The following is a 27,975-nucleotide window of genomic DNA, read 5'->3' as shown; positions in this document are numbered from 1 at the left end:
GATTTCTATAAACTTTTTCACTAAAATCTTACTTTCTAATTCTAAAAACTATACTACAGGCAATATGTTTTGATATCATTTCATTGCTCCATACAAAATTAAATTTTTAATAATATATAATCTTATTAAAAATCGATAACATTCAATTTAAAATCTGCCATTAAATGCTAATCAATCAATCAAGTTTTGATAGCATTGAATTTAATATGCCCAGGGTATTTCTATGGTTTTTCTTAAATGACTGGCTTGTTTTTAGCACCCGTTAATTAATTTCAGGTGTTTTTCCCGCTGTTGAGACTTGAACAACAGTTAAAAAAGCTCCTCTTATCTGAAAAGCAACTTTTTATGTGCATTTGATACCATATGTTTGCCACTTTATCTTCTAGTCGGTTGTCCATTGAGAATCGCCACCTTAGTAAGCAGCCATTGCCGTAAAAAAAGTCGACTCTGGCATAGCTTAGGGAAGGAGACGACAGTTTTTGATCGACATTGAGTAATGACATCGTGTCGATATTCTTTTCTCTTCTTTTCTGACTCCACTTTTATTTTTATTCTCTTTTTATACATTGTATATCGTCATGGCAACCGAAAAGCTGAAAAAATGTTCCATCCGGAGCCAGTTTTCAGTGTTTTCTAATGCTCAGACGGTGCCTGCATTCTGTACCAAATATCAATAGATCCGTCTCAAATATCTGAAGAATTTCGGTAGCGTTCTTTAGAAATGTGTAATTGCAGTTCGGATACGTCTTCTACCAATAACGCATCCTTTCAAATTTTGAATAATTGCTTTTTGTTTTTAGTGACTTTTGGAGGATAAACATAAAGGCTGTGTTTAATTTTAGCGAAGCTGTATTATTAATAAAGATTTCGATATATTTAGGACTTCAAGCAGTTTCGAATGAAGGAATTTTTCGTTCAAGTTATGGGAGCACACATACGTTAATAGTTTTATCACAACATTATCTCATCTCACTGTCCTGGAATATGCTACAACATATAAAAGGTATCTCATACAGTCATGAGTTGGATGTATGTTTGATGGTGGAATAATAAACTGAAGGAATCGGTTAAATATGCGACCCATCGTTCCTATAGTCACATCTGTGCTAGTCTATGGTAAATACAGAAAACGAGGAGTCCCTCTCCTACCGGCCATCGGGTAAAACAAGTTCGTGCAAGCAAGATCTAAAGCTGTGAGTGATACACCTGGCCTTCAGTAACTTATGTTTTATGCAATGTTGTCCCTGTCAATCAAAGATGAAGTACAAAGTTACGCTTTGGTTTCTCCATGCATGTGGTGTGCGAGATGGTCCGGTAGAACCTGAGGTATTTGGGGTGGCATGGTGGAAGCCATCTTGTGTTCTTTCTTCCACTTCATGCGACGGTTCTGGAACCAGATTTTTATTTGTCGCTCGCTCAGGCACAGGGCGTGAGCGATCTCAATCCTCCGTCGCCGTGTCAGATACCGGTTGAAATGGAATTCTTTTTCCAGCTCCAAGGTTTGATATCGGGTGTAAGACGTTCTTTGGCGTTTCGTTTCCCCCATCGAGTTCACACCATCTAGAAGAAGAGGAAATCAAACAGTATTCATTTTAGAAAATCAAAGCAATCATCACACAGAACGCAAAATACATATGAAGCACTAAAATGCAAAGGAGATAAAGCAAAAAAAAAAATTGAGGATAACTATTGGTAAGGAAAACAATAATCTATTTCGGGGTATGAGTTGGTGCTAAAGCTTGACCACGGAGAGGTGGGCGTGAACTTGAAGCGGAAATGGAATATGGATTGTAATAGGTAAGATCCGGGAGGACGTCAGACTTGACTCCTTGCGCCATTTGTACCTGTTACAAAATGAAGTGGTCCGTGTTTTCGCTTCGAGTTCACGGGACATCTCTCCGTAGTGAAGCTTTATAAATCCTGGACGGCACTGTTATGTAGTACGATTTGGAAAACTTTTCAATGAAAGTCCTCCTAGGGTTTCAACTTAGCAAGTCCTTTACTCAAAACTTGAAAAAATCCACTTGCATCCCTTTACTTCCACTGCCTCTATACTATTCAAAACAATGGCAAAATCCTTTTAAAAATAGATCTACTAAATATGAACAAAAAGAGACGCAATATTTTTGCGTCCTAAAATAATATTTCCGATTTTCAATGCATGAAATATGCTTGAAGGGGCATTAAAATTATTTGCAAACTTTTAACAGCAACTTTTGCACTCAAAATAATGAGACTATCATATCAGTTGAAAATGCAAGCATTTTTTCAACGGATACATATGACAGACCAGCATTTTTCTTGAGCCAATTGAAATGAACCATCAATTTATGTAAAAAAGCTGTCTAGTTTCTAACGAACACGTTTTTAAAGATATTACAGATGTTACACTCCAGATTCTCTAACTTTTAGAAATAAACTATTAATTTCCTTAGAGAAGCTGAATCCTTTTTCAACGGATATGACAGCCTAAAATTTTTCTTCAACCAAATTATTTCCTCTGGAGAATCAGCCAACAGTTTCCAAAAAAAAAAGTCTAATTTCTAATGAACACCTTTTCGGCTGTCAAATTTAGTAAAAATTTATCCGGGAAACAAGTTTTTTTTTTAAACTCCACTTTGCATAGATTTCCGTTTATTTTATAAAATTTTTGGCATTGTACTGGCCACTGACTTTTCAATCGAAATTATATAATTTTAAAACTTATATTTAATGCGATGCAATAATTACGGCTAATGTACAAGAACAAAATTTAGATGATTTTTTTCCCTAAATTTTAGTCAACGATAATCTTTCATATCAAAGATACTCATTTTTTCTATATTTAACTTTGATATTTATTAATGTTTACTGTTTTGTTTAGAAACGCAGCGGATGAGGGGGGGAGGGAGGTTCAAGCCCCCAGAGTTCTTAGCTTGAAAACTTTCAAATCCTAATATGGAAATTTTATGCACATAAGTATTATTTTGGCCAAACTCTCCTCCAAAAGGTAAATTCTGACTGCGCTAGTGGTATTGTTAGATTGTATAGATTGCGATTTTTAATGATAGACATATGCAATCCCACTTGCAATTGTTTAACAAACATATAAAGACAAAATCAGTATGTCTTAAATTAAAAGCTAATGCTGTATTTTTGTGTCAAAAAACAGATTGAATCTTCATTTTAAGAAGTATTTCTTCAAACAGTATTTCTTCAAACAAACTAAATGTGTACTAAAATACATACTACAAAATTAAAAAACTTTCTAAAGCCTTGTCAATGACTAAAAGCAACTCAAAACTACACATTAACATCTTGATGTAATTTTTCTCAGTTAGGTTACCTAAGTTTCAGTAGCTAAGATCAAACATTAATGTTTTTTTTTTCATCAATCTTTTATTGCATTACAAATTGTTACCAAACTAGTGTATAAAATTTCAGAACAATTTTTTCATAAAATTAATTACTTTTACAGAAAAGTAAAAGAAAAAAAATCTAAAACACACATAGATACAGATATTTCTTAAATATTTTCATACAAACCTTTACTGCTACAATGTCTTTGGGAATGATGCAATGAATGATGCTTAAACTAAAGCATCATTCAATGCACTAATGTAACTCCAACGATTATTCGAGACTTGAAAAATAATGCTGTGAAACCCGTGAAAGCTTACTTGTATGTTTTAGATTTGGCATTAAATCTTTCTCTTGTAAATAAAATTAGATTCTTTGCCTTTACTTCTACATCATATTTGGAACGTAAAAATCTCCAGACCAAAATATCTTAAATACGTATTTAGTGACTTACCTAATAATCACATTATGTTCTAAACCTCATATTCTCACGAATAATTAAACAAAGTTGCATTAAGTTTTAAAGGCATAATTTATATTTGCAGTAAAACTAATTAGAAATAGATAATGGTTACACTTATATTCATGTTTTAGAAATATTTAAAAACACGAGTTTTGTTTTAAAAAAATTGTTTTATTTATTTATATAATAACTTTTTTAACGACATTGTTGGAAAAGTAAAAACTTAGCTTCCAAGAGATTTGAAATTTCATTTTTTTCTTACATATGCAGTACCTTTTACTGATTTTTTCTTTTTAATTGCAGAATAGAGCGATGTATATCAGAAAGTACCTTTTTTTTTACTTAAATTGCATTAATTTTGTTATTTTTTATTTAAAATTGTTTATTTATTTTAATTGTATAGTATAACATTTAATATAACAAAATGTGTCAAAAAAATACGACAAAGGTGCATTTTAATTTCTTCTTCCGGCTTTTCAGAATCTATTCTCATCGAAAGAAAGTCAAGCGCTTCGTAAAATTTTGAAATCTGAAAAGATTTTTTTTTTCAAACAAACAGAAAGATTTTGTCTCTTTTATCATAAAATATACATACAAAAATCTATTTCAATCCGTAATGATAGCTCGACTAATGGAAAGGACAAAAGGACACTACATTTTCTCTATTCAATTTCAGTTTAAAAAAAAAAAGCTCGCAGCTACTCATATTTGCATACTCTTTTGCAAAAGTTTTTTTTATACCTGCACCATTACGCATTTTGCAAAAGAGGCAGGTATCCTTCTTCTCAGGACAAACTCCCTGGCTTAGGTTCCCTTCTTAATCCTGAAAACTCCCAGAAAAACATTTAATGATTTAATCAATATTCCATCGATCTAAGTTAGAAAAGTAGGGGCAGCATTTGGGCCGAAGAAATGAAAAATTACTTCACCTTCTGTCGCGATTTTTTTTAAATGAGGGAATATTAGAGAATACTGATATTGCCCTAGGCGTCGTTAACATACATTATAAGTAACGAGCTTTTAATATTTGGTTTATTAATAGCTAGCAAGTGAAATCTAAAAATCTCCCAACTGTTCTTTGCTCGAGTTGTCTTTGAATAAAAATCGCATTTTGTTTAGCATTGATTTCAGTCTTCTTCCTTTTAAACAACATTTATATTTTTCAGATAAATTTAACTTTATGTTTTCAACCCCACTCAGTTTTAACTGAGTGGGGTTGTAGTAATGCAATTAATGAATGCAGTAAGACCGTTAGTTGCGTTATTATGGAATTGATTTCAATCTTCCTTTTTCTACAAAACATTTATATATTTAGATAAAACTGGAATCTTAAAAGCTTAAAGCTGAATTAAGTGTTTGGGGTTGTAGTAATGCAATTAATGAATGCAATAAGACTGTTAGTTGCGTTGTTATGGTATTGATTTCAATCTTTTTTCTTATAAATAACAAATGTATTTTTTACGTAAATAAAACTTTATGTTATAAAGAGTTCAGCATTAAGTGAGTGTGGTTGTTAAAGCAATTAATGAATGCAATTAAGACTGTTAGTTGCGTCATTATGGCATTTATTTCAGTCTTCTTTCTTCTGAATAACATTTACATATTTAGATAATTTAGCTTTATGCTTTCAAGAGTCTAGTTTTAAGTGAATTTGTTGATTGTAAAGTAATTAATGAATGCAGTAAGACCGTTAGTTGCGTCATTGTGTCATTGATTTTAATCTTCTTGCTTCTAAACAACATTTTTATTTTTCACATAATTTAGATCTTTTATGTTTTTAAGAGTCTAGCTTTAAATGAAAATGTTTGTAATAAAGCAGTTAATGTGTTCAACTGCATTTATATTGCTTGAAATATTTAAATCTATATTTTAACCAACAGTTTTAAAATGGAAATACGGCAGAAATTAACCACAAATGGAAGTTTTATCCGTATAATAAACAATGTATTTCTAAAAGTCTAGTTTTAAATGCGCTGGTTTTCAGTACAGTACTTAATGAATGCATTAAGAGCTATAGTTGCCTTATTGCTGCATGCTTACTGCTTGAAACGTTCAAATCTATATTTTAGTCAGCAATTTTAAAACGATATACCACAGACATTAAACACGAGATGAATGTTTCCATCTTATAATAAACATATAACGAAATTAGTATAATGCAATGCCATCTATGTTTTTTTTTTTTTTGTTTTTGTTTCAAAATTTTTAATTTTAGTTGCTCGAAAATTAAAAATTTTGAAGTGTAGTCTAGTCTTGTTGATCTAGTGAAATCTGTCTAGTAGATTGAAACCAGCAGCAAGAACTCCCCAACCTTATATAGCTTACTAAAATAATATTATTTTACAGCTCCTTTGACCTTTTTTACGCATCTTTCTATTTCTAATTTCTTACATTATTGCAAATGAGGAAGCTGCAACTGAAATTGATGGTATGAAGTATTTTGAAAAATATTTCATATTAAAAGGAAGTCAGGAAAACTACTAATAGTACTCAATAGAAATATTGTTTTCGAAAACTTTCGGACTCATTGTATCAACAATCAAGTTATTTAATGTTATAACATAAATAATTAATTGATTTAAAACAAAACGAGGCTATGAAATCGCAAGTCATTATGTCGTATATTCCAACTTCAACATTAGTGCAATTTTCGAAGAATTGTTCTTATCGATAAAAAAGAAGTTTTTATATATTATAATTACATATATATATATATATATATATATATATATATATATATATATATATATCATTTTGTTGAATTATTTATTTATCTAATGACCCCGTTCATTCTTGTGAAACACTAAGGAAACCCTTAAAATGACTACAGGAATCTTCCTCGAATAGCGCCACGAATGCGAATTTCTTATTGTCAAACAATTGGTGGAGAAGTCCGAGAAGAAACATTAATTTATTCTTTGAGCACCCTAATGAGTAAGTCTTTTGGTTTTTAGACAAATCAATATTTTCTTATTTCTCAACGTTTGTATATTATGTACATACTTTTGAATTAGTTTAAACCAAATAGATTACTTAAAAAATTAAAAATGATATATTCGACTTCTTATGAGATTCGTAAAAAAGTAGAAAGAATAACTTTTGAAAAAGAAAATCGTACATGATTTGCAGTGCCATTTTATATACATTAACTATTTATCTCTCAAAAAAAAAAAAAAACTTTAAATGAAAATTAAATTTTCCAAAGTAAATTTTTTAAAGTCAAAACAAGATTTTTTTTATAGATATTTAATTCATGCGGCGTTTATCATGCATAAATGAATGTGATAAAAAAAAAGTATCAAACTCTTTTACTAAGTTCAAAGAAATTCGAGTCATAAAACTTTGTTTTCTTGTTGTTTTGTCAAGAGAGGGTTTAAAAATAAATATCGGCAACTGTTCATTTTCAGTTGCCAAAATAAATCTCGGCAACTGATTATGTTATCATCATTGAGGATTTTCATTGAGTATCATGTAGATGCAAATCTAAAATTTGGAAAGGTTTTTTTGATTATGATTACAGGCATATAAATTCTTTGCATATAAATTTGTCTACCATTGTGATATATCTTACTTCTCTTTATCGCTATGCAAAAACTGAGTTCAACGTCATGCGCACCACTTAAAGAATGTTTTGATATAGATTTATTAATTTAGTAAAATGCAAACAGTTCTTTCAAAGCATCCCAATTAATAACAGTACGTTAATTTTTTTAGTTGAAGGAGCGTATGTAGTAAACTATTTTATACAGATCTCAGACATTTGTAACTAAATTGGTGCCATTCTAAATGGATAAGTTTAATTATTTGTTCTTTGGTGTATGAATAACGAAAACATGAAATAAGCTCAAATTAATTTATTCTATTTTATACTTTTTTTAATCAGAAACCGAAACGCTTAAAGAACGAGATTTAAAGAGCGCTAAAGTAACTTATTGTGGAATTTAATAGCGAAAACCGAGGCTTAACTTTAATTGGAGCTAATGGGAGCTCAGCTCCTGCACCTCTTTTAAATTTCATGAGAACTTTTACATATTGGAGGGAACTCAGACTATTTACGCATTGAAATAAGTTCTGATGACTATAGCTCCCGCACTTCTTTCGTTAGAAACTAAGCACTAGACACGGATCATTGCTCAGTTGCAACAAAAATGCCGAACGAATTGAGCGATAATATAGGAGGTGTGTAAGAGGTTATTGAAGGCTGCGAAAAGGATCTTCTGAATTTTTCTTTAGAAGTTATGTAGCAGAAATATGAAATGTCTTTTTTTCAGTTTAAAAAAAAAAATCATTACAATATTGTTTTTCAACTGTTAAGATAAAAATTGCGTCATATTTTTCACACAATTTTATATTACATCTTTCGTAATAACTAATAAGGGATAAAACTGTTATGAAAATGTTTCATGCTTAAGGAGTTAGCCTTAAGAATTCAAGCGGGATACCTAAAACCCAATAACCATTTCGACACTAATAATTGAAAAATTATGTAACGTATTATACAATAAACTGCACAATTAGAATTTATATAACAACTTAAACAGCGAGGGACATTTTTGCCGAAACAGAATTCTAAGAACTCATAGAAAATTACTGATCCCTAGATGCATTTGTCAATTTCATGTTAACCCCCTACTCGATTATCGATTTCCAATGAAGCCACGTTGACCCCTGGGTTCAAGACAGATCACTTAAGGGAATCCCTGGTTTAACCGATGGGTCCTTTTTTATTTATTTAACATGCAGACGAAGAGCCTAAGTATTGTCACCAACTCGAATACCGACAGTAAATTTGTTTGGATGGTATGTCATTTTCAGAAAAGTAAATTAGATATTCAATTAAGGAAGCCTCGACTACTATTAGTCATGTGACATCACATGGCACTCTTACTGCTGAAAAAATATGTGGAGGAGAAAAGACTATTTAGAAGTAATTTAATTCCTAATTTGATTTCGGCTGCTAGTAAATCTATTGTTTAGAATTTCTTTGGCGTGGGGGGAGGGCAAATATTCAATACACATTAAAGCATTACAGGGAAAAAAAACAACAAAATAATGCAAAAATGTACATTTGCATTATGCATCTAAAATCCAGGAGGGTAGGGGTGATGCACTCTTGATTCTTGATTGCCCAAATGGCAGAACTGGCTACTAGATAGATTTAAAGATTTATAAAATAATGAAAATTCTACCACACTGATTAAAATTGTATGATGAATAAATAGAAAATTTAACATTTATCATGAATTATTGTAAAGGAAAGTAAAGCTGTAATGTGTTAGATTTTAATAAAAGGATAGAGTGACATAAATAAATGATTTGTAGACATTTTAAGGTGTGTGTGTGTTAATTTATTTTTCAGTTTTTGTTTGTTTAATGGATTTCTTTCTAGACAAATAATAGTGTTTTAATAGTGTTTTTTTAACTAGTGTTCGTCACACACACTATTATGGTAAAGTCATTTGATAGATTTTGTACAAGAGCATAATTAATTTTAAAGAGCTTTTCCTTTTTATCAAAGCGAAAGTTAATGACTATCAGATTATCACCAAGTTAAGATTCTGTTTTCTGCTAGAATTGGTTATAAAAGGCTCATTCCTACATCAAAAAAACTCGCAATTTTTTCTGTGCATGCATGAAAGACTACTTTAGTACGATATTAAATATGAGTAGGTAATATCACAAGCAGGTACATACAGCGTTAAATATTCTAGGACAAGCAACTGCTTCTAGAATGAATCACCCATTCTTGTGAATAGAATCTCCAAATATGGTAAGAGCTTGTTTCAAAAGCAGGTAAAAGATGTTTTTGGAACTCTAAAAGCCTGATGTGTTTCTGTGTGTGTGAGCGTCCAATTACCTCTATCTTCTTAATGTACAGATATTTTAGAATGGAAACTTATTTACTACTAATTACTAACTTATGGAAATATTAACTGTGACAGGAGGAATGTTTCCCAGCCATATTTATTGTATTCAAACTTTAGTACGAAATTGATTTTGATTTTGCGATAACTAGAAGATATTCAAGCGTCAACTTTTGTACGATTTGGCAATAAATTAAGTAGGTATATACTGGCGCCAAATTTAGTTCATCCTGCCATAAAATCTGGCATGGTCTGACTTTTAATGTTTGTGCATTGTGGCCAATAATTTTGTATTTTTGACACTGATAGCAAAATAGTTCGAAACTGAGCACTAGCATCCTCTCTGTGTTACCATAGCACTATAACCGGTGCTAAATAGGTCGTGATTTCGGCTAACATTACACAATCACATTTTACGCCATCGTAAAGCAACTAATGTGGACTGTTCAAATGTTTTCCAGAAATAATAAGAACACTTCAGTTTACGAATGCTTTAAACGGTTACCTTGATGTGTATAATGCCACAAGAAATGCATTTCACTATAGTTAATCACTGTGCACCAATCAAACTTTTAAAATAGTATATTTAAAAGTCATAGAGACTCGCAATTTTTTAGTTTAATAAAGGTTCAGAAAGATGTTTTTCTGAGTGATCTGTAAAATTCTGACTGCTCAATGAAATTTCGACAGAAAAGAAATTCTAGCAAAACATTCACCTAGACTTAAATTTGTACCCCAATCAAATTCGCGATGTGATTTTTCTTATCTTCCAGAACAAATGTTATCTAACAGAAAAAACGCATTATGATTAATTTACTGAATAAGAGGAAAAATACGCTGTAAGTAGCAATAAATTACTTTATTCCACCTTTAATATCAAAAGAAGTTCGCTTATTTTAACAAAGCATCAGCTGTTTCGTTTAAACTATTTTTAAATAGGCAATGTGTGAACGAGAAGAAACATCTACGACTATGACTGATGGTGGTAGAAAAATTAATTTTAGAAATCCGAGAAGTGAATAAAGGAATGAATAAACGCAATATAAGTAGACATTATCCATTCACATTTTCTCCAGAATTACTAAGATCATGTTGAGTTAGAAACGCCTTAAAAAGGGTATTTTGATTAAATTTTGCCACAAGATATGTATTTCCCAAAAATCTCCATGCGCCAACTAACCTTTGGAAGAGTCGATTTTAAAGTCATATTCTTTAGTCATAGTCTTGCAATTCTTTAGCGTCGTGATGGTTCAAGATGATTTTCTTCTGATTGATCTTTAAAATTCTGAGGGCTTATTGAAATTGCAGCACAAAAGAAAATCTCGTACAACATTCATCTCGACTTAAATTTGTACCCCGATAAAATCCACGATTTGATTTCGCTTACATTCCGGAACAAATGTTTTTATCTAACAGAAAAAAATCCACTGTATCATAATTTACCGAATAAAAGAAAAATTACTCTACCGCAAGCAATAAATTACTTAACTTTATTCCGCCCTTAAATGGCAAAAGAAGTTCGTTTCTTTTAGCAAAACATCAGCTGTTTCGTTTAAACTATTTTTAAATGGGCAATGTGTGAACGAGAAGAAACATCTACGACTGATGGTAGAAGAAAAATGAATTCTAGAAATCCAAGAAGAAAGTGAGTGAAGGAACAAATATACGCGATGTAAGTAGAAAATCTATAAAAAAAATCGAGCTTTACACAAAATTCTAGCATTTCTTTATAAGTGAATGCCTTCACGCTACATTCTGTCTTTCTTCTACGAAGATATGTTTCCTTTTTCTTTATAACAAAAACCATTCCTAAAGTTCTGTCATTGCACGACACTTTCCTTTACAAAAATAGTATTGAATTTCGTTTTAGCCACCGAAGTTTTGAAACGTCATTGGAATTGGATGACTTGCCCGAATTTGTTTTTCTGGTGAATTTTCTGCCTCGAATACGTTTAAATCGCCGTTTAAATGGCAGCAGACATTAAAAATATAAAATATTTTTTCGAAGTGATTGTTTTCAAAATATCTGAAGCTGATCTTTGCAGAGAACGCGGGATTTTTATGAAAGCATATCCATAGTTGAAAGCTCACTTAATATAACAAAACCAAAAGAAATAAAATTTAAGGCACTGAGCAGGATCGGTACCAGTGCGATACGTTATTTCAAATCAATCTTAATTATTTTGATCTTTATTTTTTCCCCGTTTTTTTAATTTAAACTTATTTTAGTAGTTTATAAACCTCCTTCTTATAATCAAATTTTAATATATTAGCAGGATTTATTTTTTTTTAATCACAGAAAAGTTTTAATACCAAACGTATAGCTATCGCATTGAAAATTGCACGCATGGTAACAAAGAGCCTCAAAAATAAAGGTGGGGTTTTATTTAAAACTAAGCAAAGAAACGCAATTTTGATAGCGAAAATTAACACTGGAAATAAATCTCTGAAAAGTTCAAAATTAACATTCCTGATACGAAATGTTCATTAAAAATACCTGAACTCATTCTACGTTGAACAATCATTTCGCTGAATGTTCGAGGGCATCCTGAGGGCTTGTCGATCGGTTTGAACTTGCTTTATAAAATTCAAGAATCTTCTCAACCAAGAATGCTTAGGAATTTAATTATTCACTGATGTTTTTGTTCGAAATAAAAGCTCTCGCTGTTCAGCGTATTATTTTCCGGTTACTCAGTTGAGCATGGATTTTAAATGTTATGAATTACAAGACATGGTCATAAATTCACCTTTTACATTGTTATGAGGGGCACCGAAATTCAGCTATTGGTGTTAATGAATAATACATGAAAACGTAAGTATTTTAGTTAAATACAAATGAAACACCAAAGATATGTTCCTTCATTTGGTTTGTGTCTTTATCAAAAATGAATTTGGCTTAAAAGACGGTTAGTATCATTTTGAGGAGCATTTTATATGCTGAGGTTTATACCTTCCTCAAAAACGTTTCTTAAGGGACTAGAATTTAGATAAATGATTTAAAGTTTGCTCACCAATTGATATTTTAAAGACTAAAATTTAAATCAAATTATTTTTCAAAAATGGAGCCTCACCCGTTTTCCCAGCACACTTCGTTTCATAAACGTTTTAAAATGGTTATTAACGCTGTGACAACCATTTTGAAACGTTGTTGAAATGTATGGTCCGTGTGCTACCTGGGCTTTTGCATCTTATTTTTCTGCATGAGAGGAAGACTCATATAGATTCAACAACTAACAAAATCTATTTCTAAGGTATTTTATGAACTATTGTATGCATTACGCTTCACTGTAAATACGGAATGGCAATATAAAGAGATGGTGTTTATTGCGCCCTGTTTTATTTATGCTAATAGTGTAAAATTGTATTTAAAAAAAAGAGACCTAGAAAACAGTTTTGGGGGTGATTTAATATAAATAAACGCATTAATTTTTATTAAATATTTAGTTATGGAATTGTTTGAAAAATGTTGACATATTAAAAAATTTAAATTTGGGTGAACGTTTTGTTAGAATTTCTTGTCTCTTAAAACTTGATTGAGCATTCATAATTTCAAAGATCACTTAGAAGATAATCTTCCTGGACTGTTTTTGTATCTAAAAAAATACATGATTGAAAACATTTCCTATTTTTTTTTTCTAAATATTTTAAAACAAATATTGTTCTTTAATATAAACTTGCGCTCTCTTTTGAACAAAATATATTTGCTCTTCCAAAATGTCGAGTTAATGACAAATTCCTTTGCTTTTAACGACAGATTTCCGCGAAATCGAAGGAGAGAAGAAAAAACTGTTCGCGAAATAAACGCCACCCGAAAGCTGACGTGTTTTCAATAGCATTCTTCACCATCCAGCGGTAGACCCCGTGTTGGTGTTTTTCCTGCATCCTTTTGAAAAGCGCCGAAATTAACACATTACAGTGAAAACCACGAAAGTGTAGCTCAGAATCGCTTCTAGATTGTTCTTGGTTGACTTGATCGATGACTATGGCGCAGGGAACAGTTCCCTTTCCTCTTTGCTGCTGCAATACTCGCCTTTCCACAGTTACGTGTGAAGCACTTAGTTACCCCACAACTCAAGTCAGGGATTCTCTCCACACTTCTCATTCGACTCTGCTTTTCAAGACTTTGAATGCCAGTTTTCTATCCTTTCAAGTGCAACGCTTTCCTCATAAAGCAATGTCCGCTTTGCTGAATAGAAAGCTTTACTTGGCTATTCATGCTAATATTTAAACTAAGCTTAATGTTGTACTTGCTCTGGCCGGGATCTAATAAAATATTTTCTCTAACTCAAGCGACAAAATTTCTACTTAGCGATAAGAAATCATACACATAACTAGATTATGAAGTGATATTTTTCAACAATGATGACACATTTCTGTTACAAACTACAGTAATATTCGTTTCCAAAATAAAATTGTTTGTTTTCCGGGGCAAAATGTACATAAAGTCAACATCAACTGAAACAAACTATTGATAAAATCTAAAAGTACATGTTAATTTGCATTTGATTACTGATTTTCAAGGTTTGAATGCCAGTTTTCTACCCTTCAAGTACAATTCCTCATAAAACAAGGACCGCTCTGCTGAATACAAAGCTTTACTTGGCTATCCATGCTAATATTTAAACTAAGCTTAATGTTGTACTTGCTCTGTCTAGGATCTAATAAAATATTTTGTCTAACTCACGCGACAAAATTTCTACCTGGTGATAAGAAATCATACGCATAACTAGATTGTGAAGCGATATTTTTCAAGAATGATGATACATTCTTGTGTGCAAGCCACTTTAATATTCGTTTCGAAAATAAAATTGTCTTGTAAGAAACAATGTGCATAAATTCATCATCAACTGAAACAAACTATACTGATAAAATCTAAAAATGCATGTCAGCTTGCATTTGATTATTGTCTTTCAAGGCTTAAATGCCAGTTTTCTATCCTTCAAGGGCATTGCTTTCCTCATTAAGCAATGTCCGCTTTGTTGAATAGAAAGCTTTATTTGGTTTTTCATGTAAATATTTAAACTTGTCTTAATGATATATTTGCACTGGCGGGACCTAATAAAATATTTTGCCTTGCTCTTACTACAAAATTTCTGCTTAGTGATGAGGAGTCATATATAACTAGATTATGAAACGATATGTTTTATAAATATTAAGTAATAATCACACATTTTTCTGTCTGAACTACAATCATGTTGATTTTCTAAAACAAAACTGCAAGCAAAAAACATTATCAACTAATATTGCTAACTAATTAGTGTTGAAACGAAAAATTCATTTTGGTTCAAATTTGATTTTTTTTTCTTTTTTAGTTAAGAATAAAAGTTCAAACATTTTCTTATGACTATGCTCTTTATTTCGTTTTTTTAATTTTTTTTTCATATAAACACATTTTTTTAGTTTATATTAATTATACTTTATTAGTTTAAATGTTTTTTTCTTCCTTCTGAGCTGAAAGGTGAGCACTATGTTGATTACTTAACATAAGCAGAACTAATGGCAGCATTTTTCAGACACCATTGTATTTATTTTATTTTTTATTGTTTTTTTTTAAATATTACTGTTATTAGTCATTTTTATTTTTTGAGCAAAATTTTATTGTAACTGACTAAAAAGCTCGTTTACCCTCGGACTTTCACTGACTACAAACATAAACTAAAAAGTCAATACACATATCTCTAGCCGAAGTGTTGCTATAACTACGTCTCAGTTAATATGATATTTCATTTAAACCTTTTTTTTTCTTTGATACACTTTTTTTAATTCTCAGTTTTATAATTCTGATCTGTTTGGAATTTCTGATCTCTCCAGTGAAAATATGCTCTTAGAATCTATAATTAGTTTTGTCACACTGACATTTCATTCAAGGCTTGAAATTATCATTCAGTAATCACAAAACTCTAAGATAGTTACTAAATGATATATCACCTGAAAGAAAGGCTGAATTAAGAAACATAACATCAACATTTGATTACTTACGTGACTGTGGATTTGGAGTCATCATTTTGAAAGTCATTTCACTATATACTTACCTTTTGTTTGAAGAGAAACAATTTTTTGGATCTAGGAAATATATAAATTTCCAAACAAAATGTTTCTAAGGTTTGGGTAGATCCACTTTAGGAAAGTCATGAGTTTATGAAATATTGTAGCTTCTGATATTTATTAAACTGTGGGTATTCGGCTAAATTTTCGACTAAAGCATCTAGTTTCATTATAAATTCCAAAGTTGCGGAAATCGGTTTAAACCCAAACCCAGATTGAGTTTTTGTTGGACTGCTTACCGGTTTTTTCAATGCCTGATATTGCCTGTTATACTATATGACCCACTTGCCTTGTTTTATTTCTTTTTTATGGTAGTAATTTTCCCGATTACATCTGGGGAAACGTTGCACCACCAATTAAGTAGCCAGTTAAGCTTTGGACATCAGAAAAGTCTGCTTAACAAGTTAGTAGACGAGTTAGTGACAGCTGTCATCCTGTAAAGGTTAAGGTATTTGAAAATAACGACTAAATTCTCTTATTTATTACAAAAGACTACTGAAAACAAAATTAAAACAATTAATTTGTAAATATTTTCTCGCTTTAACCACAATTTGTTTCAGTAATTGCAATATGACACTATCTACTGAGTTCAATCCAATGTACGAATTGGTTTGCTCTTAATTGGTTTTTGAATCAATAATTATGTTTTTAGAGTTACACCAAAATGCTTAAACAGCAAAACAAGTTACAGTTGTCTTAAAATAATTAATGAATTCTAGTTAGCAATTATTAAAGTTCCTTTTTACCAAGTCAGTAAGATAGTTACTAAAAGTACTTCTAGTAAAGTGTTAAGTTTCTGATTTGTTCCTTAGCCAAAAAGAAAAAAAACAACAATGAAGGAGGTTATTACAAGTTATAAATTAAATCTTAGTTACGAAACAGAACAATGCTGAAAATTAATTATTATACTAAATAAGGATGATTAATTTTCTAAATATTCGTTCTTGATGCCCAAAAGCACAAAGCAACATCCGTTGTCTGAATTGTAAAAATGGTTTTTCGTTAGGAATAAATAAATTAATTAAGAAAAAACGGAAAAGCAAACCGTGAAACCGATGCAAATACAGCACCGTGTTGTGAAAAGCGTGGAAATATGTTGAGGCTTTTTGCAAAGGTTGATTGCAACTACGATTATTATTTTTTTTTCAGTTAAATTTTTTGTATTTGATTTCATTTGTGAAGTTAAAAGTGTTAAGGAAACGGTTTTCTATCCGTTAACGCCATTTGTTTAAAAAACCTTTGTCAAGAAGCGAGGAATTGTTTAAGAATTTGAGGTTTCTATTAAATTCGAAAAGTGAAAATGAATATTTTGCAAAGCACGAACGGAAAAAAAGACTAGTATTTTCAATTAAAGTTAAACATTCATTAATGTTTGCGAAATCGTGACTATGCTTTTAATATACTTCCAAATTTTGCTTTACATTTAAAACAAACAACTATATCATTCAGTGAACAAAATATTGCTGAGCCCAACATTTATTCGTTTTTGCAAAATTGGGACTATTATTTCAATCTACGTATCTCCAATTTTTGCTTTGCATTAAAAACAATTCATGCTATTTAATGAAAAAAAATATGTATATATAGTGAGCTCAATATTCGTTAATATTTACGAAATTGTTATTGCTATTTAATGACAGCAATTAACATTAGGTGTTTTTTAAAGCATAATTATTGAGCTATACTGAGTTATAAGTAAAACATAAAAACGTGAATTTTTTAGTTTTTTGATGACTTATACCCCAATAGCAATAATAACTTGAACATAAGAGCAGGCATTTTGGTGGATACGTAGTATGTAAATCTATACCATAAATATCTACGATTTTATTATCTTATAACTATGCTAACTAATCCTCATAACATCTTATCTTATTCAAATTTTATGGAATGCATTTGATTAAGGATAATTATTGCTTGGGCATATTTGAAAGATCTAAACACATTAAGTAGAAATGTAAGTTTTTTTTTCTTTTTTTTTAATTAATCAAAATTGGTGACGCTGACAACTTATTTTCTATAAATATATCGATTCGTAAGTTTAAACTACTTAGCATTGTTGACTTTTCAAATTCAGGTTGAACATTTTTCAATAAACACCATGAATTTATAACTTTAAAATATAGTCTTTCTTAAAACTAAGTTAGTTACTTTTTATTACTTTATAAATTTATTTTATAAAAGTGTACTAACTAGATTGATTAGATTAATTTATATATTATCAAATAGCATAATTCTTTAAGCGAAACTAAAGAATCTGAATTTTATCATTTTATAAAATTAATTCAGTGATTTCACTACATAAAAATTTCAAAAGTATGGCCCAGAGATTTAAAGTAAATTGAAGAAAATATTTTTATTTTTATGTGCCATCGCTAATTTATGAATGAAGAATCCTTTCGACATCAATGTCGAACCACTTAGGAATACCACTTAGATAATATAAAGGAATCTCATCTTCACGGAAACTCAAACTTTGGCGGATTGGTTCAATGCTTTATCTCCGAAATAATTATTCAACATAGAACGAAAACAAGAAAATAAAAAATTAAACAAATTTCGGGGGTCAGATGAAACGAACTTTGAGACACTAGCATTCCAAAACTAATTTTCAAAAATGAATCATCTGGTTCCTCTTCAATGTTCTCATGTAAAACTGATTGAACACAAACTCAGGCGTAATATAAATGAATAATGAAATTTCTGTTAAGTATTTTGTCGTTAACTTAAACTTAAGGTGACTTCAACATAAAAGTAACAAAATGTTTCCTAAACATTTTTAAGAAGACAAATGATACATATTTAGGTTTTTTTTAACGGGCTGCCCACAAATGATATAACACTTATTTCAACCTATCGGACACTCTTCTCCCCTTTATTACAAAGTGCCACACTTCACCTTCCCCCCTCCCCGCCTCTCTCCCGTGACATGTCACGCTATATTACGTAAAAAGGTTGTAATAAAAAATGGTCAAGTAACATCTTAGGAGACACGTCAACGGACATATCTCATAAGATGCGTCCGTTACTTAAGACAAAAATATTGATTAAATATTATTTCTGAAATTATTCAAATTTTTAAAGAAAAAATACAGAAGTATATAACGTCCATGTTCATAATGTCCATTGACTGAAACAATGATCTATCATTTCTTTTACACTGTTTAAACTGCGGTTGCATACTGCACCTTTCAATGTCAAACGTTGTAGCACCAGTAGCACGTCCTTAAGGGTGCCATTTGGATCTCTATGGCACCCCTATAGCACCCTTAAAGGTGTCATTTTGTTTCGTGTGGCACTCCATGGCACCCTTAAGGGGTGCCACTTGTGCTACAGCGTTTTATCCTAAAAGGTTTTCATATGCAACCCACAGCTTTAAGTGTTAGAATGTTTTGTGCAACAATTGAATTTTAATTTACCTATTAAAATGGAATTGTCCTCTATTCAACAGAAGAAAAAAACAAGTCAAGTCGAGAAAGCGTGTCGCGAGTAGCCATCATTCAGTTTCCAAAGTAATGCAATTAACCGAAAAATGTAAAGTTTTGAGACGCAATTTCGGTACAGCCCTTAATTTAAGAATTGTTGCTTGACGATGATAAACGCCCGGCTGATTTAGGATAGGCAAGAAGAAATTTGGATCAACATCGAGCGGCAAAGCAAACTACGATACTCTTGCTTCGCTCTTTCTATATATATTATTGTTGGGTTAGTTGTTCGTCGTTTTCTTTTCTTCAAAATGGATTAATTTATCTTGCACTTGTGAAGCTAAGGCGAACAGCCGCCTGGCATTTTGAAGTTTCGAATTCGTCGCGGAACTTCGCGGCTCAGCTCATTAATCAACTGGGGCTCATTAATTGCCTTCAGATTCAGAATCGGTACAGTTTTTCTTCATCGCGCAAGCTTTTCAGGTTCTTCAGCATCAGAGAGAATTCGCTTTTGCGGTAATACAACGGAAATAAAGAAAATAAATTTACTTTATTACTTATTCCGTAAAGATAAAACGTGGTGGAAACATTGGTGATGTTATTAGTTTCCTGTTGGCTGCTTGGAAATATTTATCATAGTGGGTTTTCCTTTTCCCGGAGATCTTTGAAAGGCAGCATTTTCTAAAAGAATCCCTTTCGCTGGAGTTAAGAAATAAAAGAGAGAAAAACTCGATGTTTGCTTTTAGGAAAAGTTTGAGTGAGAGTTGCTTCTTTATTTTCTTTGGAGTGAAACAAGAAGTTGAAGTTTCTCTGAGTGCGATTAATGAGAAAATCGGAAATAATGTTAAAACTTAATTCATCAATTAGAAAATTTATTTAGTTCTTGTTTCACAATGAAATATGGCAATAACTATTCAAAATATGCACGAAAAGGGATTAATCGAAGTTCTAAGACAGTGGTGTTCAACCTTTTTTGGCCCGAGGGCCATGTTTCGTTTTGGGATGACCCTCGCAGGTCAAAACATTACAAAACTTAGAACTGATGGTATCAATACTTGATGCTTATTTATTCATACTAAATTTGCATCTGTTTCCCAGAAACCAATTTCCATACATTTGACTCCAAACTGAGTGGCATTTGGTGTAATCGCGACTTTCGATTTGTAAAATTGAATAAAACAATGGACCATGCAGGTCTGCTGCGCGGTGCCTCATGCGGATCACAGAACGTAGATTGAGCACTGCTGTTCTATGATAACAGGTTGAAAAAGAGTTAGTATTTAATCTCATGTTTGTAATATTCGTATCTTAAATGGTTACGAAACGTCTTGAAGTCCAACGGTAGTTTCGAAATGAATAACTTATTTATTGAGATAACTTTTTTTAGGATCCCCCCCCCCCCCACCACCACCCGCTACCCAACGTAACTTTTAAGGGAGTAATCCGATTCTAACAAAAAAAAATTAAATCGATAGTGTATTTCAGCCAGGACACCTTCTGCTAACATTTCATTTTTTAGTTTGAACTTGGTTTTTTCGATTTCAAGCTGTAAAAAAAAGCAACAAAAAGAATGACATATGTGCCAACTTGTAAATTTGAAACACATGTTTCATTTATTTATTTATTTATTTAAAAATACTTTTGACTAAAAACATGTGTGATCAGAATGTGCATAAATACTTTGATTTGGGTATTTTAAGGCTTTAAACAATGCTTAAAAAATAACTTTGCCACCAATTAAAGAAATTCACGTCTTGATACCCAAATAACCTAATAGTAGCTCTAATAAATAATTCCTATTACTGAAAAATTGAGAAATTTTGAAAACTTTTGCTTCAAGAAATGGAAAACAAGTTAATAATCACTATCATAATAAATTTGTCCGTCGACTAGACATTGGCAGAAGTTAGAAATTGATTGATTGAATCAAACTGAAGTGAATAAAAGGAATTTAGTTTTCATGCAATATGAGCTACAAACAGTTTTATTGTTAATGTAAATGATTATTAAGATTTTTTTATTTATTTATTTATTTTTTTTTTTTTTTGAAATTTGCACTCTTTTATTTTTATTTGTTTGTTTACTTATTATTTATTATTCTTTTATTTATTGTACAACGAAAAAAAAGAAACGAAATAACTTTCGCCTTAGCGTTGGCAAAAGAGCAAAATTGAGTGATTTATTGAGTGGTTTCCGATTCAGTAAATTTTATGTTATAAAACAAGATCTTGCTGCATCAATATTTAAAAATTATGCGGGTTTATGACGAAATATATTACAAAAGAAATGTAGACTCCTCTCATGACGTGGGCGTGTCCATTAACTCAGTGATTCTCAATCTGTGGTCCGCGAATATCCAGGGAAAATTAATCTATGTCATTTGTATATTTGTTTTTCCACTAATTAAAGAAAACTTTCGGGTTTATCTAATTTAACCTTTATTCCAAATCGTTGTGAAGATATTGTTTCAATCATATGAGGTCCGCTTACGATTCGGAAGGGTACCATACGGTACTCAGTAGTGAAAATGTTAACAACTACTGTTTTAACTACATACGGTACTCAGTAGTGAAAAGGTTAACAACCACTGTTTTAACTAAACAGAAATAAAATTGGTATGAATGTAATATTCGAGTTAATTTGATATTATACTGCACGATTGCAAAAAAAAGCCACTAAAAATATTTCCATCAGTATGACGAACGTCATACACTTCTTTTAAGAAATGAAAGCGAATGTTGTTAACTCCTGTTTCAAAACAAAGAAAACATAAAACATCAGAGCTAGTTTTTACAATTCAATTAGGAAAACAATTGTCAGATGCTAGTTTTGAAGCAAGGCGTTGTTTGTTAAAAACAATGCTAAAGATTAGGGCGGGGTAACAGTAATGCGTACTCCTAAGAGCCCTATAATTATTTCATAAATATAATTTGAAACCCAAAGCATTTCTTTTTATGACTCGTCCGGTCGAGGCAGCTTTTTTGTGACACACCTTTAAAACTAGTTTCTCTATTGATCATTGTTTGCCGTTGGAAAGGGTGCTGAAGTTATTCGTGAAAGCTGTTGTTTTATTTCGTTTTAAAACGTTTCCCCATATAGAAAAATTTAATAATTCCACCTTATAATAATAACTGAAGAGGTGGGGGTAATGCGCAAAACATGTTGCGTAACATACGTAACTCCGAGAAAACACATTGAAAAGCTTTTTGCTTTTTCTTTCTTTTTTTTTTTTTTCCTTTTTGTTTCTTTTTTTTTTTTTTTTTTTGTTTACGCAGAGTTTTTTATTTTATTTTATTTTGTTGCGACATTAAATTTAGAATTTAAGCTGCTAAGTTAAATGCAGCCTCAATGGTTTTTCTAAATCAAATTCTTAGAATTTGGCGAAAGTGGTCTCTTCGGTAAAAGAAAATAAATAAATTAATTAATTAAATTAAAATATATAAAAAAGAGCTTTATTTTAAGGACTAATACAAAAAAAATCACTATGTATACAGAAATCCCGCAAAAAATCAGCTGTTCTTCAAAAAAAAAAAAAAAAAAGCCGATTTGTTAATACCATTAAGCTTTTTAATTTTTACTTTGACTTGTATGACTCAGTCCCTTGTGTGCGTAAAACTTTTCAAAAGTTACCTGCTCTTGAATATACATTTGTAATTTTTCAACAGATAAGATTTAAATAACAACGAAAAGTTTGAATTCGAGACTTAATGGTACTAATATAGCCATCAATCTTTGGGTACTCGAAACAGAAATTGTCAAGATGAATACATTTAAGAAAGAAATGCATCGTACAGATTGCAAACAGGTGCAAGACCTCAGGTAATCCGTCTTCAAGACGTAGTATTGAAGCCAAAGGGGTATTTAAAAAGTAAGACACACCAGTTTTTATGCACTTAAAAATGACTCATGGACATGAAAGAATCTACTCGCCATTTAATTGCGATTTGGTTGAGTATATTGTTCTTCACGCTATTTGTCAGCAATTAGGAGACTTTTTTCAACGTTGTCACACAGCGAAAAAAAAAAAAAAAAAAAGAAAAAAGAAAAAAGTCCTGAAAAGTTACGGTACAAAATGCTGGCATCCGTGCTGCCAGTACTTCTCACCGTAAAATCAAATTTTACTGTAAAACTTTACAGTAATATTTACAGAATTGCAGTAGATTTACTGAAATTGTAGAAAAATTTTGCAATGAAATAAGATTTTATGGTAAAAAGAAGTGACAACTTGGATGACATTTTTTTTAAATAAATTTTTGGGATTTTTTTATTTGATGCTGCATGCATTTCGTAAGTCGTTTTAAGTTAAACAAAATCACAAAAAGCCGTCGTATTGCTTCTCAACTTTAAATTCATTTACAAATCCAATGCGAATAAATCTTTAATAGTAAGAAAATAGTAGTTTGCAGAACTTTACAGTGGCATACAATAGTTATGTTGATTTTCAAGTTTTATATTCTACGTCATTCGAAACCTTGTCTTGAACAAGTTTTTTGAACCGAAATGTAAACAATTCTACCGTTTGATGAAGCTCCTCATAAAGTAATTAGTCAAAATCTAAAGCGAATTTCTAAGAAACTATACGGAAATTTTGGCATCAAATTCAGAAAACGCTGCATTGAAAATGATTTTAGATCTTATTTTTCAAGTAAATTTTTAAGCAATTGTAATCTTTTCTTCATTTCCAATGGAAACAAAAATAATTTCAGCAATTTTTCACCATTCAAGCCCATTCAAAAAAAAAAAAAAAAAAACGCTTAAAGCAATTAAAAAAAACCAGGAAGAGAACTTTTCAAAAATTAAGTCTTCACCATCCCGATTCGTACTAAGCAACGACTTGACAAAGAAAGAAAAAGGAAAAATATTGTCCTTGTGGTTTTCAACGTTCGGAGTTGGTGACACTTTTGACAACTGTTGATGATGATGAACAACCTTCATCTGCAGAATTGATCTTCAGGCAAAGATAATTCTCTCTAAAAACGAGAAACCAGAAAAAGTTATCTTGGTTACTCTTCCGCTCTTTTATCCAGAACTGGTTTTGTTTCTTCAATATTCAAGCAATTCTTTGCCTTTCTGTAGAAAAGCGTATGTAGACGCTCGTGGACATCTCTTTTCTTTTTATTTCCGCCATCCTATTTACTTTGGAAACGATCCAAATATAGTTTTTCAAAACGGATCAAAATGCGGTTGAGGTTTGCCATGTAGTCCTTTCAAGAAATCTTGCTTAATTTCAAAAGATTTATGATTTATATACCACTGGGCTTACAGAAGGAGAGATATCTTATGACCCATGTATACAAACATGCGCACATATGTTTGTTTTTTAAACAGTCGTTTTTATTGTTTCAAATTACCATCATATGCTGGATATTTTTTACTCGGTGTTTTCTTCCCTTGAATCACATTATATCGACCTCGTTTTACTGTCTGATGTTCTAATTAAAAGTTTTCTGCGGATTTCAGTTCTTTTATTTCACGACTGCAGATTATATGTTAAGGGTTTTAGCCTACATTTTGTTCAATTAAGTATCTCTTTTTTTGTTGCGTGTATATCTTCCATGTTTTTTACAGTAATGATGATTTTACGTAAAGGGTTGTTATGAATATCAGCATTGTATTAAGAGGGCTATTTAACTGGAAACTTAGACCATTTCAAGTTTGGAAAAAGTCTCTTTTCTTTCTTTCAAATGCTGGAGCCGATCAACAATTACTGCCCATACTTCAAAAAGAATTTCTGACAGTGAGAGTCTTCCGAATTATTTATTAAGATGCTTCTTAATTTTCGTTTCATCAGCATTTTTTTTAAATTACAGTCGATATTTCTACAATATATTCTAATTAGCACACACAGTGTAGGTCAAGTAAATGAGAAAATTTCAAGAAAAAATAAGATCCGTTATTAGGCATATTTAATATATATATATATATATATATATATATATATATATATATATATATATATATATATACATATTATTTCCATTTTTCCATCCAACGAAAAATAGTTTATCTAATGGTTTTAGAGGAGGAGGCATGGTGGGTTAAGAGCATCAGCTCAGTGATAACACGTTAAAGTTAGTTAAAGTATCCCACATTTCATCCAGACAATGAAAACAAGGATTCTCTCTACATAAGTGTGAAAAAAAGAGCAGCACTGCTACCTTAGGAAACGTAATTTCAGTAGCGTTTTGATAGGATTAAAATATAATGAATTTCTTACTAGTTATTTGACTGTCTGACGCTTTGAGTACTGCGAAGCAATGCGTAAAATCTTTCGGGTGAAAAGATAAATTTTACTTAGCAGTTAATAATTACACAATGTTTTTATTATTTACCGAAGGTAAATAACAAAAACATTACCATCAAAACTGAGGGAGGCGGGCGAGGGAGGGAAAAAAAACAGACAACATTTAACTGGAAAATATTTCAGATTATATCATTTTACGCGTCAGTTATTTTTCACGCTGATTAAGCCTCGCGCAGACAATGGAGGGAAAAAAATCATCATCAAAGTTGAAACTAATTTATCAATCTTGATAAAATACTGAGCTATACAAACACAAGCACTGTTTGCGGTTAGCAGATGAAGCCTGTAGACATTTTCTGACTGCGCCATATGCAGATTTTAGCAATTACGGAATTCTATCTCAAATCATATAATGCAACGTAAATGGTAAAAAAAAAAAAACTTTTCAGAGATGATATTTTTTGCAAAATCATCTTCCTTTCTTTAAAATCATAAACAAATGCATTTGCCAATCTGCTTGAAAACCTCACAGTTCAAATCTTTCCCCAGTCCCAAGGACCCAACCAGCAAATACCGTAAATATATTTCTCCTCGCACATCGCTATGTCTTCATTTATTTTTCGTTCACAGGGCGAGGGTGTGACCTCGGATTTGGACGCGAGCTTTTAGTGTGGACTAGACACTCTTCCAAAAGGTGTTTATGAATACACCTGGTGCGCTTCAAGTTCAAACCTGACAAAAGGAAAAGGAAACCGGTAAAAGAGGAGGATAGGAAAGAAGAAATCCAGCAACTGTCTGTCCGAGTGACTGAAGTTGATAAATGATGCCAGGTATCTGCATTCTCTAAGATCATTATATTTCTTGAAACCTGCCCAAGATCTTGTATTTAGAGGTTTGACGTCGCACCACAGAGGTCCTATATATGATCTTATCTGCAGGAGGTCCTAGCATTCCTTTTTGTTTTTGTTTTGCTCTTTTTTAGCACTTTTGCATTTCCTGTTTTCTGGCGAACATCAAGCGGCGTTCTAAATTGAAGTTTTTTCGGAAATTCTTTTAAAGTAAATTTTGCTGAAACTGAATTTTGTTGAAAAAGTAAAAGTAAATTGTGTCATTTTTAATGAGAGAAGTTAGTCTAAGCTATTTGATTTATGTCTCGGTTATCATGTTACGTAGCAAATTGATTGAGGTAAAAATTGCTTTTATTTTTAGTATGATTTATCATCATGAAAAGCATCTTAATTAGTTTTCTCTGTTATTATGATAAAATTTTATTGCTTAAGACGGTTCTGGTTTCGTTACAGTAAGCCATTTTTTACATTAACAATAAATATAAAGGGCAAAATTGGAGGATTTCTTTAGTGGCTACTAGCCGGTAGTAACAATTTCATTAGTATCTTTTTCTTTTTTTTTTTAACTGTATGTGCTGAACGATTTTTTTTAAATTATTTTTTCAGGTTAATAAACTAGAATATATTGATTTACGTGAAAGAAATATATTTTTAATGAGTTATTTCACATAGCAGCACTGCATCTTGTATTTGGTGGGAAAGGTTTTATCTGTTACTTAATGCCAGTTGAGCAATATAAGATCCATACCGTTTTATTTATTGATTTATTTTTAGTGGTGATTCTCAGATGATCTTTTAACCGTCAATTAATTGAGTTAGACGTACTGTGGCGAGTGGCGACCGCTAATTTTGCTCTTTAAATAAATGTCTAAAAGCGTTTAAATGGTGAGGAAAAAAACTCATGTCTAAAAGTTAAGCTCAATGAAAAGATAAAAAATATAAAGATAAAAAATTTAAAGATAAAAATATATAGAGATAAGAGGAAATTATGTCGTATATTCAAGTGGTTTTGCTTCACGCAATTTTGCAAGGGAAGAAAACAAATTTCCGGAAAGAGAAAGAAAAAAAAGTACTTTTTCTTTGTTTTTGTTAATGAGAAAACAATTGCTAGTTGATGCTCCTTGCTATGCCATATAACTAAAACTAACACCTTAAAATTGATCCACATTAAGAGTGAAAATTCATAAAGACTGCTTTTTTAGAGGAAATTTGACTTTTTCCGTTTGAATCTGTATACAGCAAATAAAGGTAGACAATCTTTGTCGAGAATCATTTCCAAATGTAGACAATACAAATTAAAAAAAAAGTAAATAAACAACTGTTTCAGTGTTTCAGAAAACCATTCCTTCCATGCTGCTCTCAAATTCCAAGAAAGGTAAAAGAGCCTTGAATTCGAGGTATGGTGGAACTAAAATGTATTGATTTATTACCATTGTTAGATAAATGTTTCACGCTTTCAATTTAATTTGCTGACTATGAATATATCTATTATATTACTTTAAATGCAATTAATCAAATCAAAACTAATCAGGAAGTGTTTGGAAAACCTGATGCACCTTGTAACTTGCTTCAAATTTAAAAATCGATTAAAAAAGAAAATATGAACAAATTTTTGCGTTCAATTTCTTTTTTAAAAAATCTAGCTTATCTCTTACACATAATATTAATATTTCATTCTGCACACAAAAGATATAAAATCAAAAATCTGGCTTGTATTTCGACTCCACCCAAGACACCGTACCTGGTT

At 31.1% G+C, this 27,975-nt stretch overlaps 1 protein-coding gene across 1 annotated transcript in view; it reads right to left on the bottom strand.

Annotated features, from left to right (window-relative positions):
* Positions 1–1,270: 1,270 nt before the first annotated feature.
* Positions 1,271–27,975, bottom strand: part of LOC129230971 (homeobox protein Hox-B5a-like) — a 53,648-nt gene continuing 26,943 nt past the window's right edge. The window contains exon 2 of the mRNA XM_054865210.1: positions 1,271–1,560. Coding sequence (XP_054721185.1) covers positions 1,271–1,560 — 290 coding nt within the window. The remainder of the gene's footprint in view (positions 1,561–27,975) is intronic.

This window comes from Uloborus diversus, chromosome 10 (assembly GCF_026930045.1).
Source record: "Uloborus diversus isolate 005 chromosome 10, Udiv.v.3.1, whole genome shotgun sequence".
In the NCBI taxonomy this organism is placed as follows: domain Eukaryota; kingdom Metazoa; phylum Arthropoda; class Arachnida; order Araneae; family Uloboridae; genus Uloborus; species Uloborus diversus.
The sequence above is the reverse complement of the archived record's forward strand: the minus strand, read 5'-3'. Positions and strand labels throughout refer to the sequence as shown.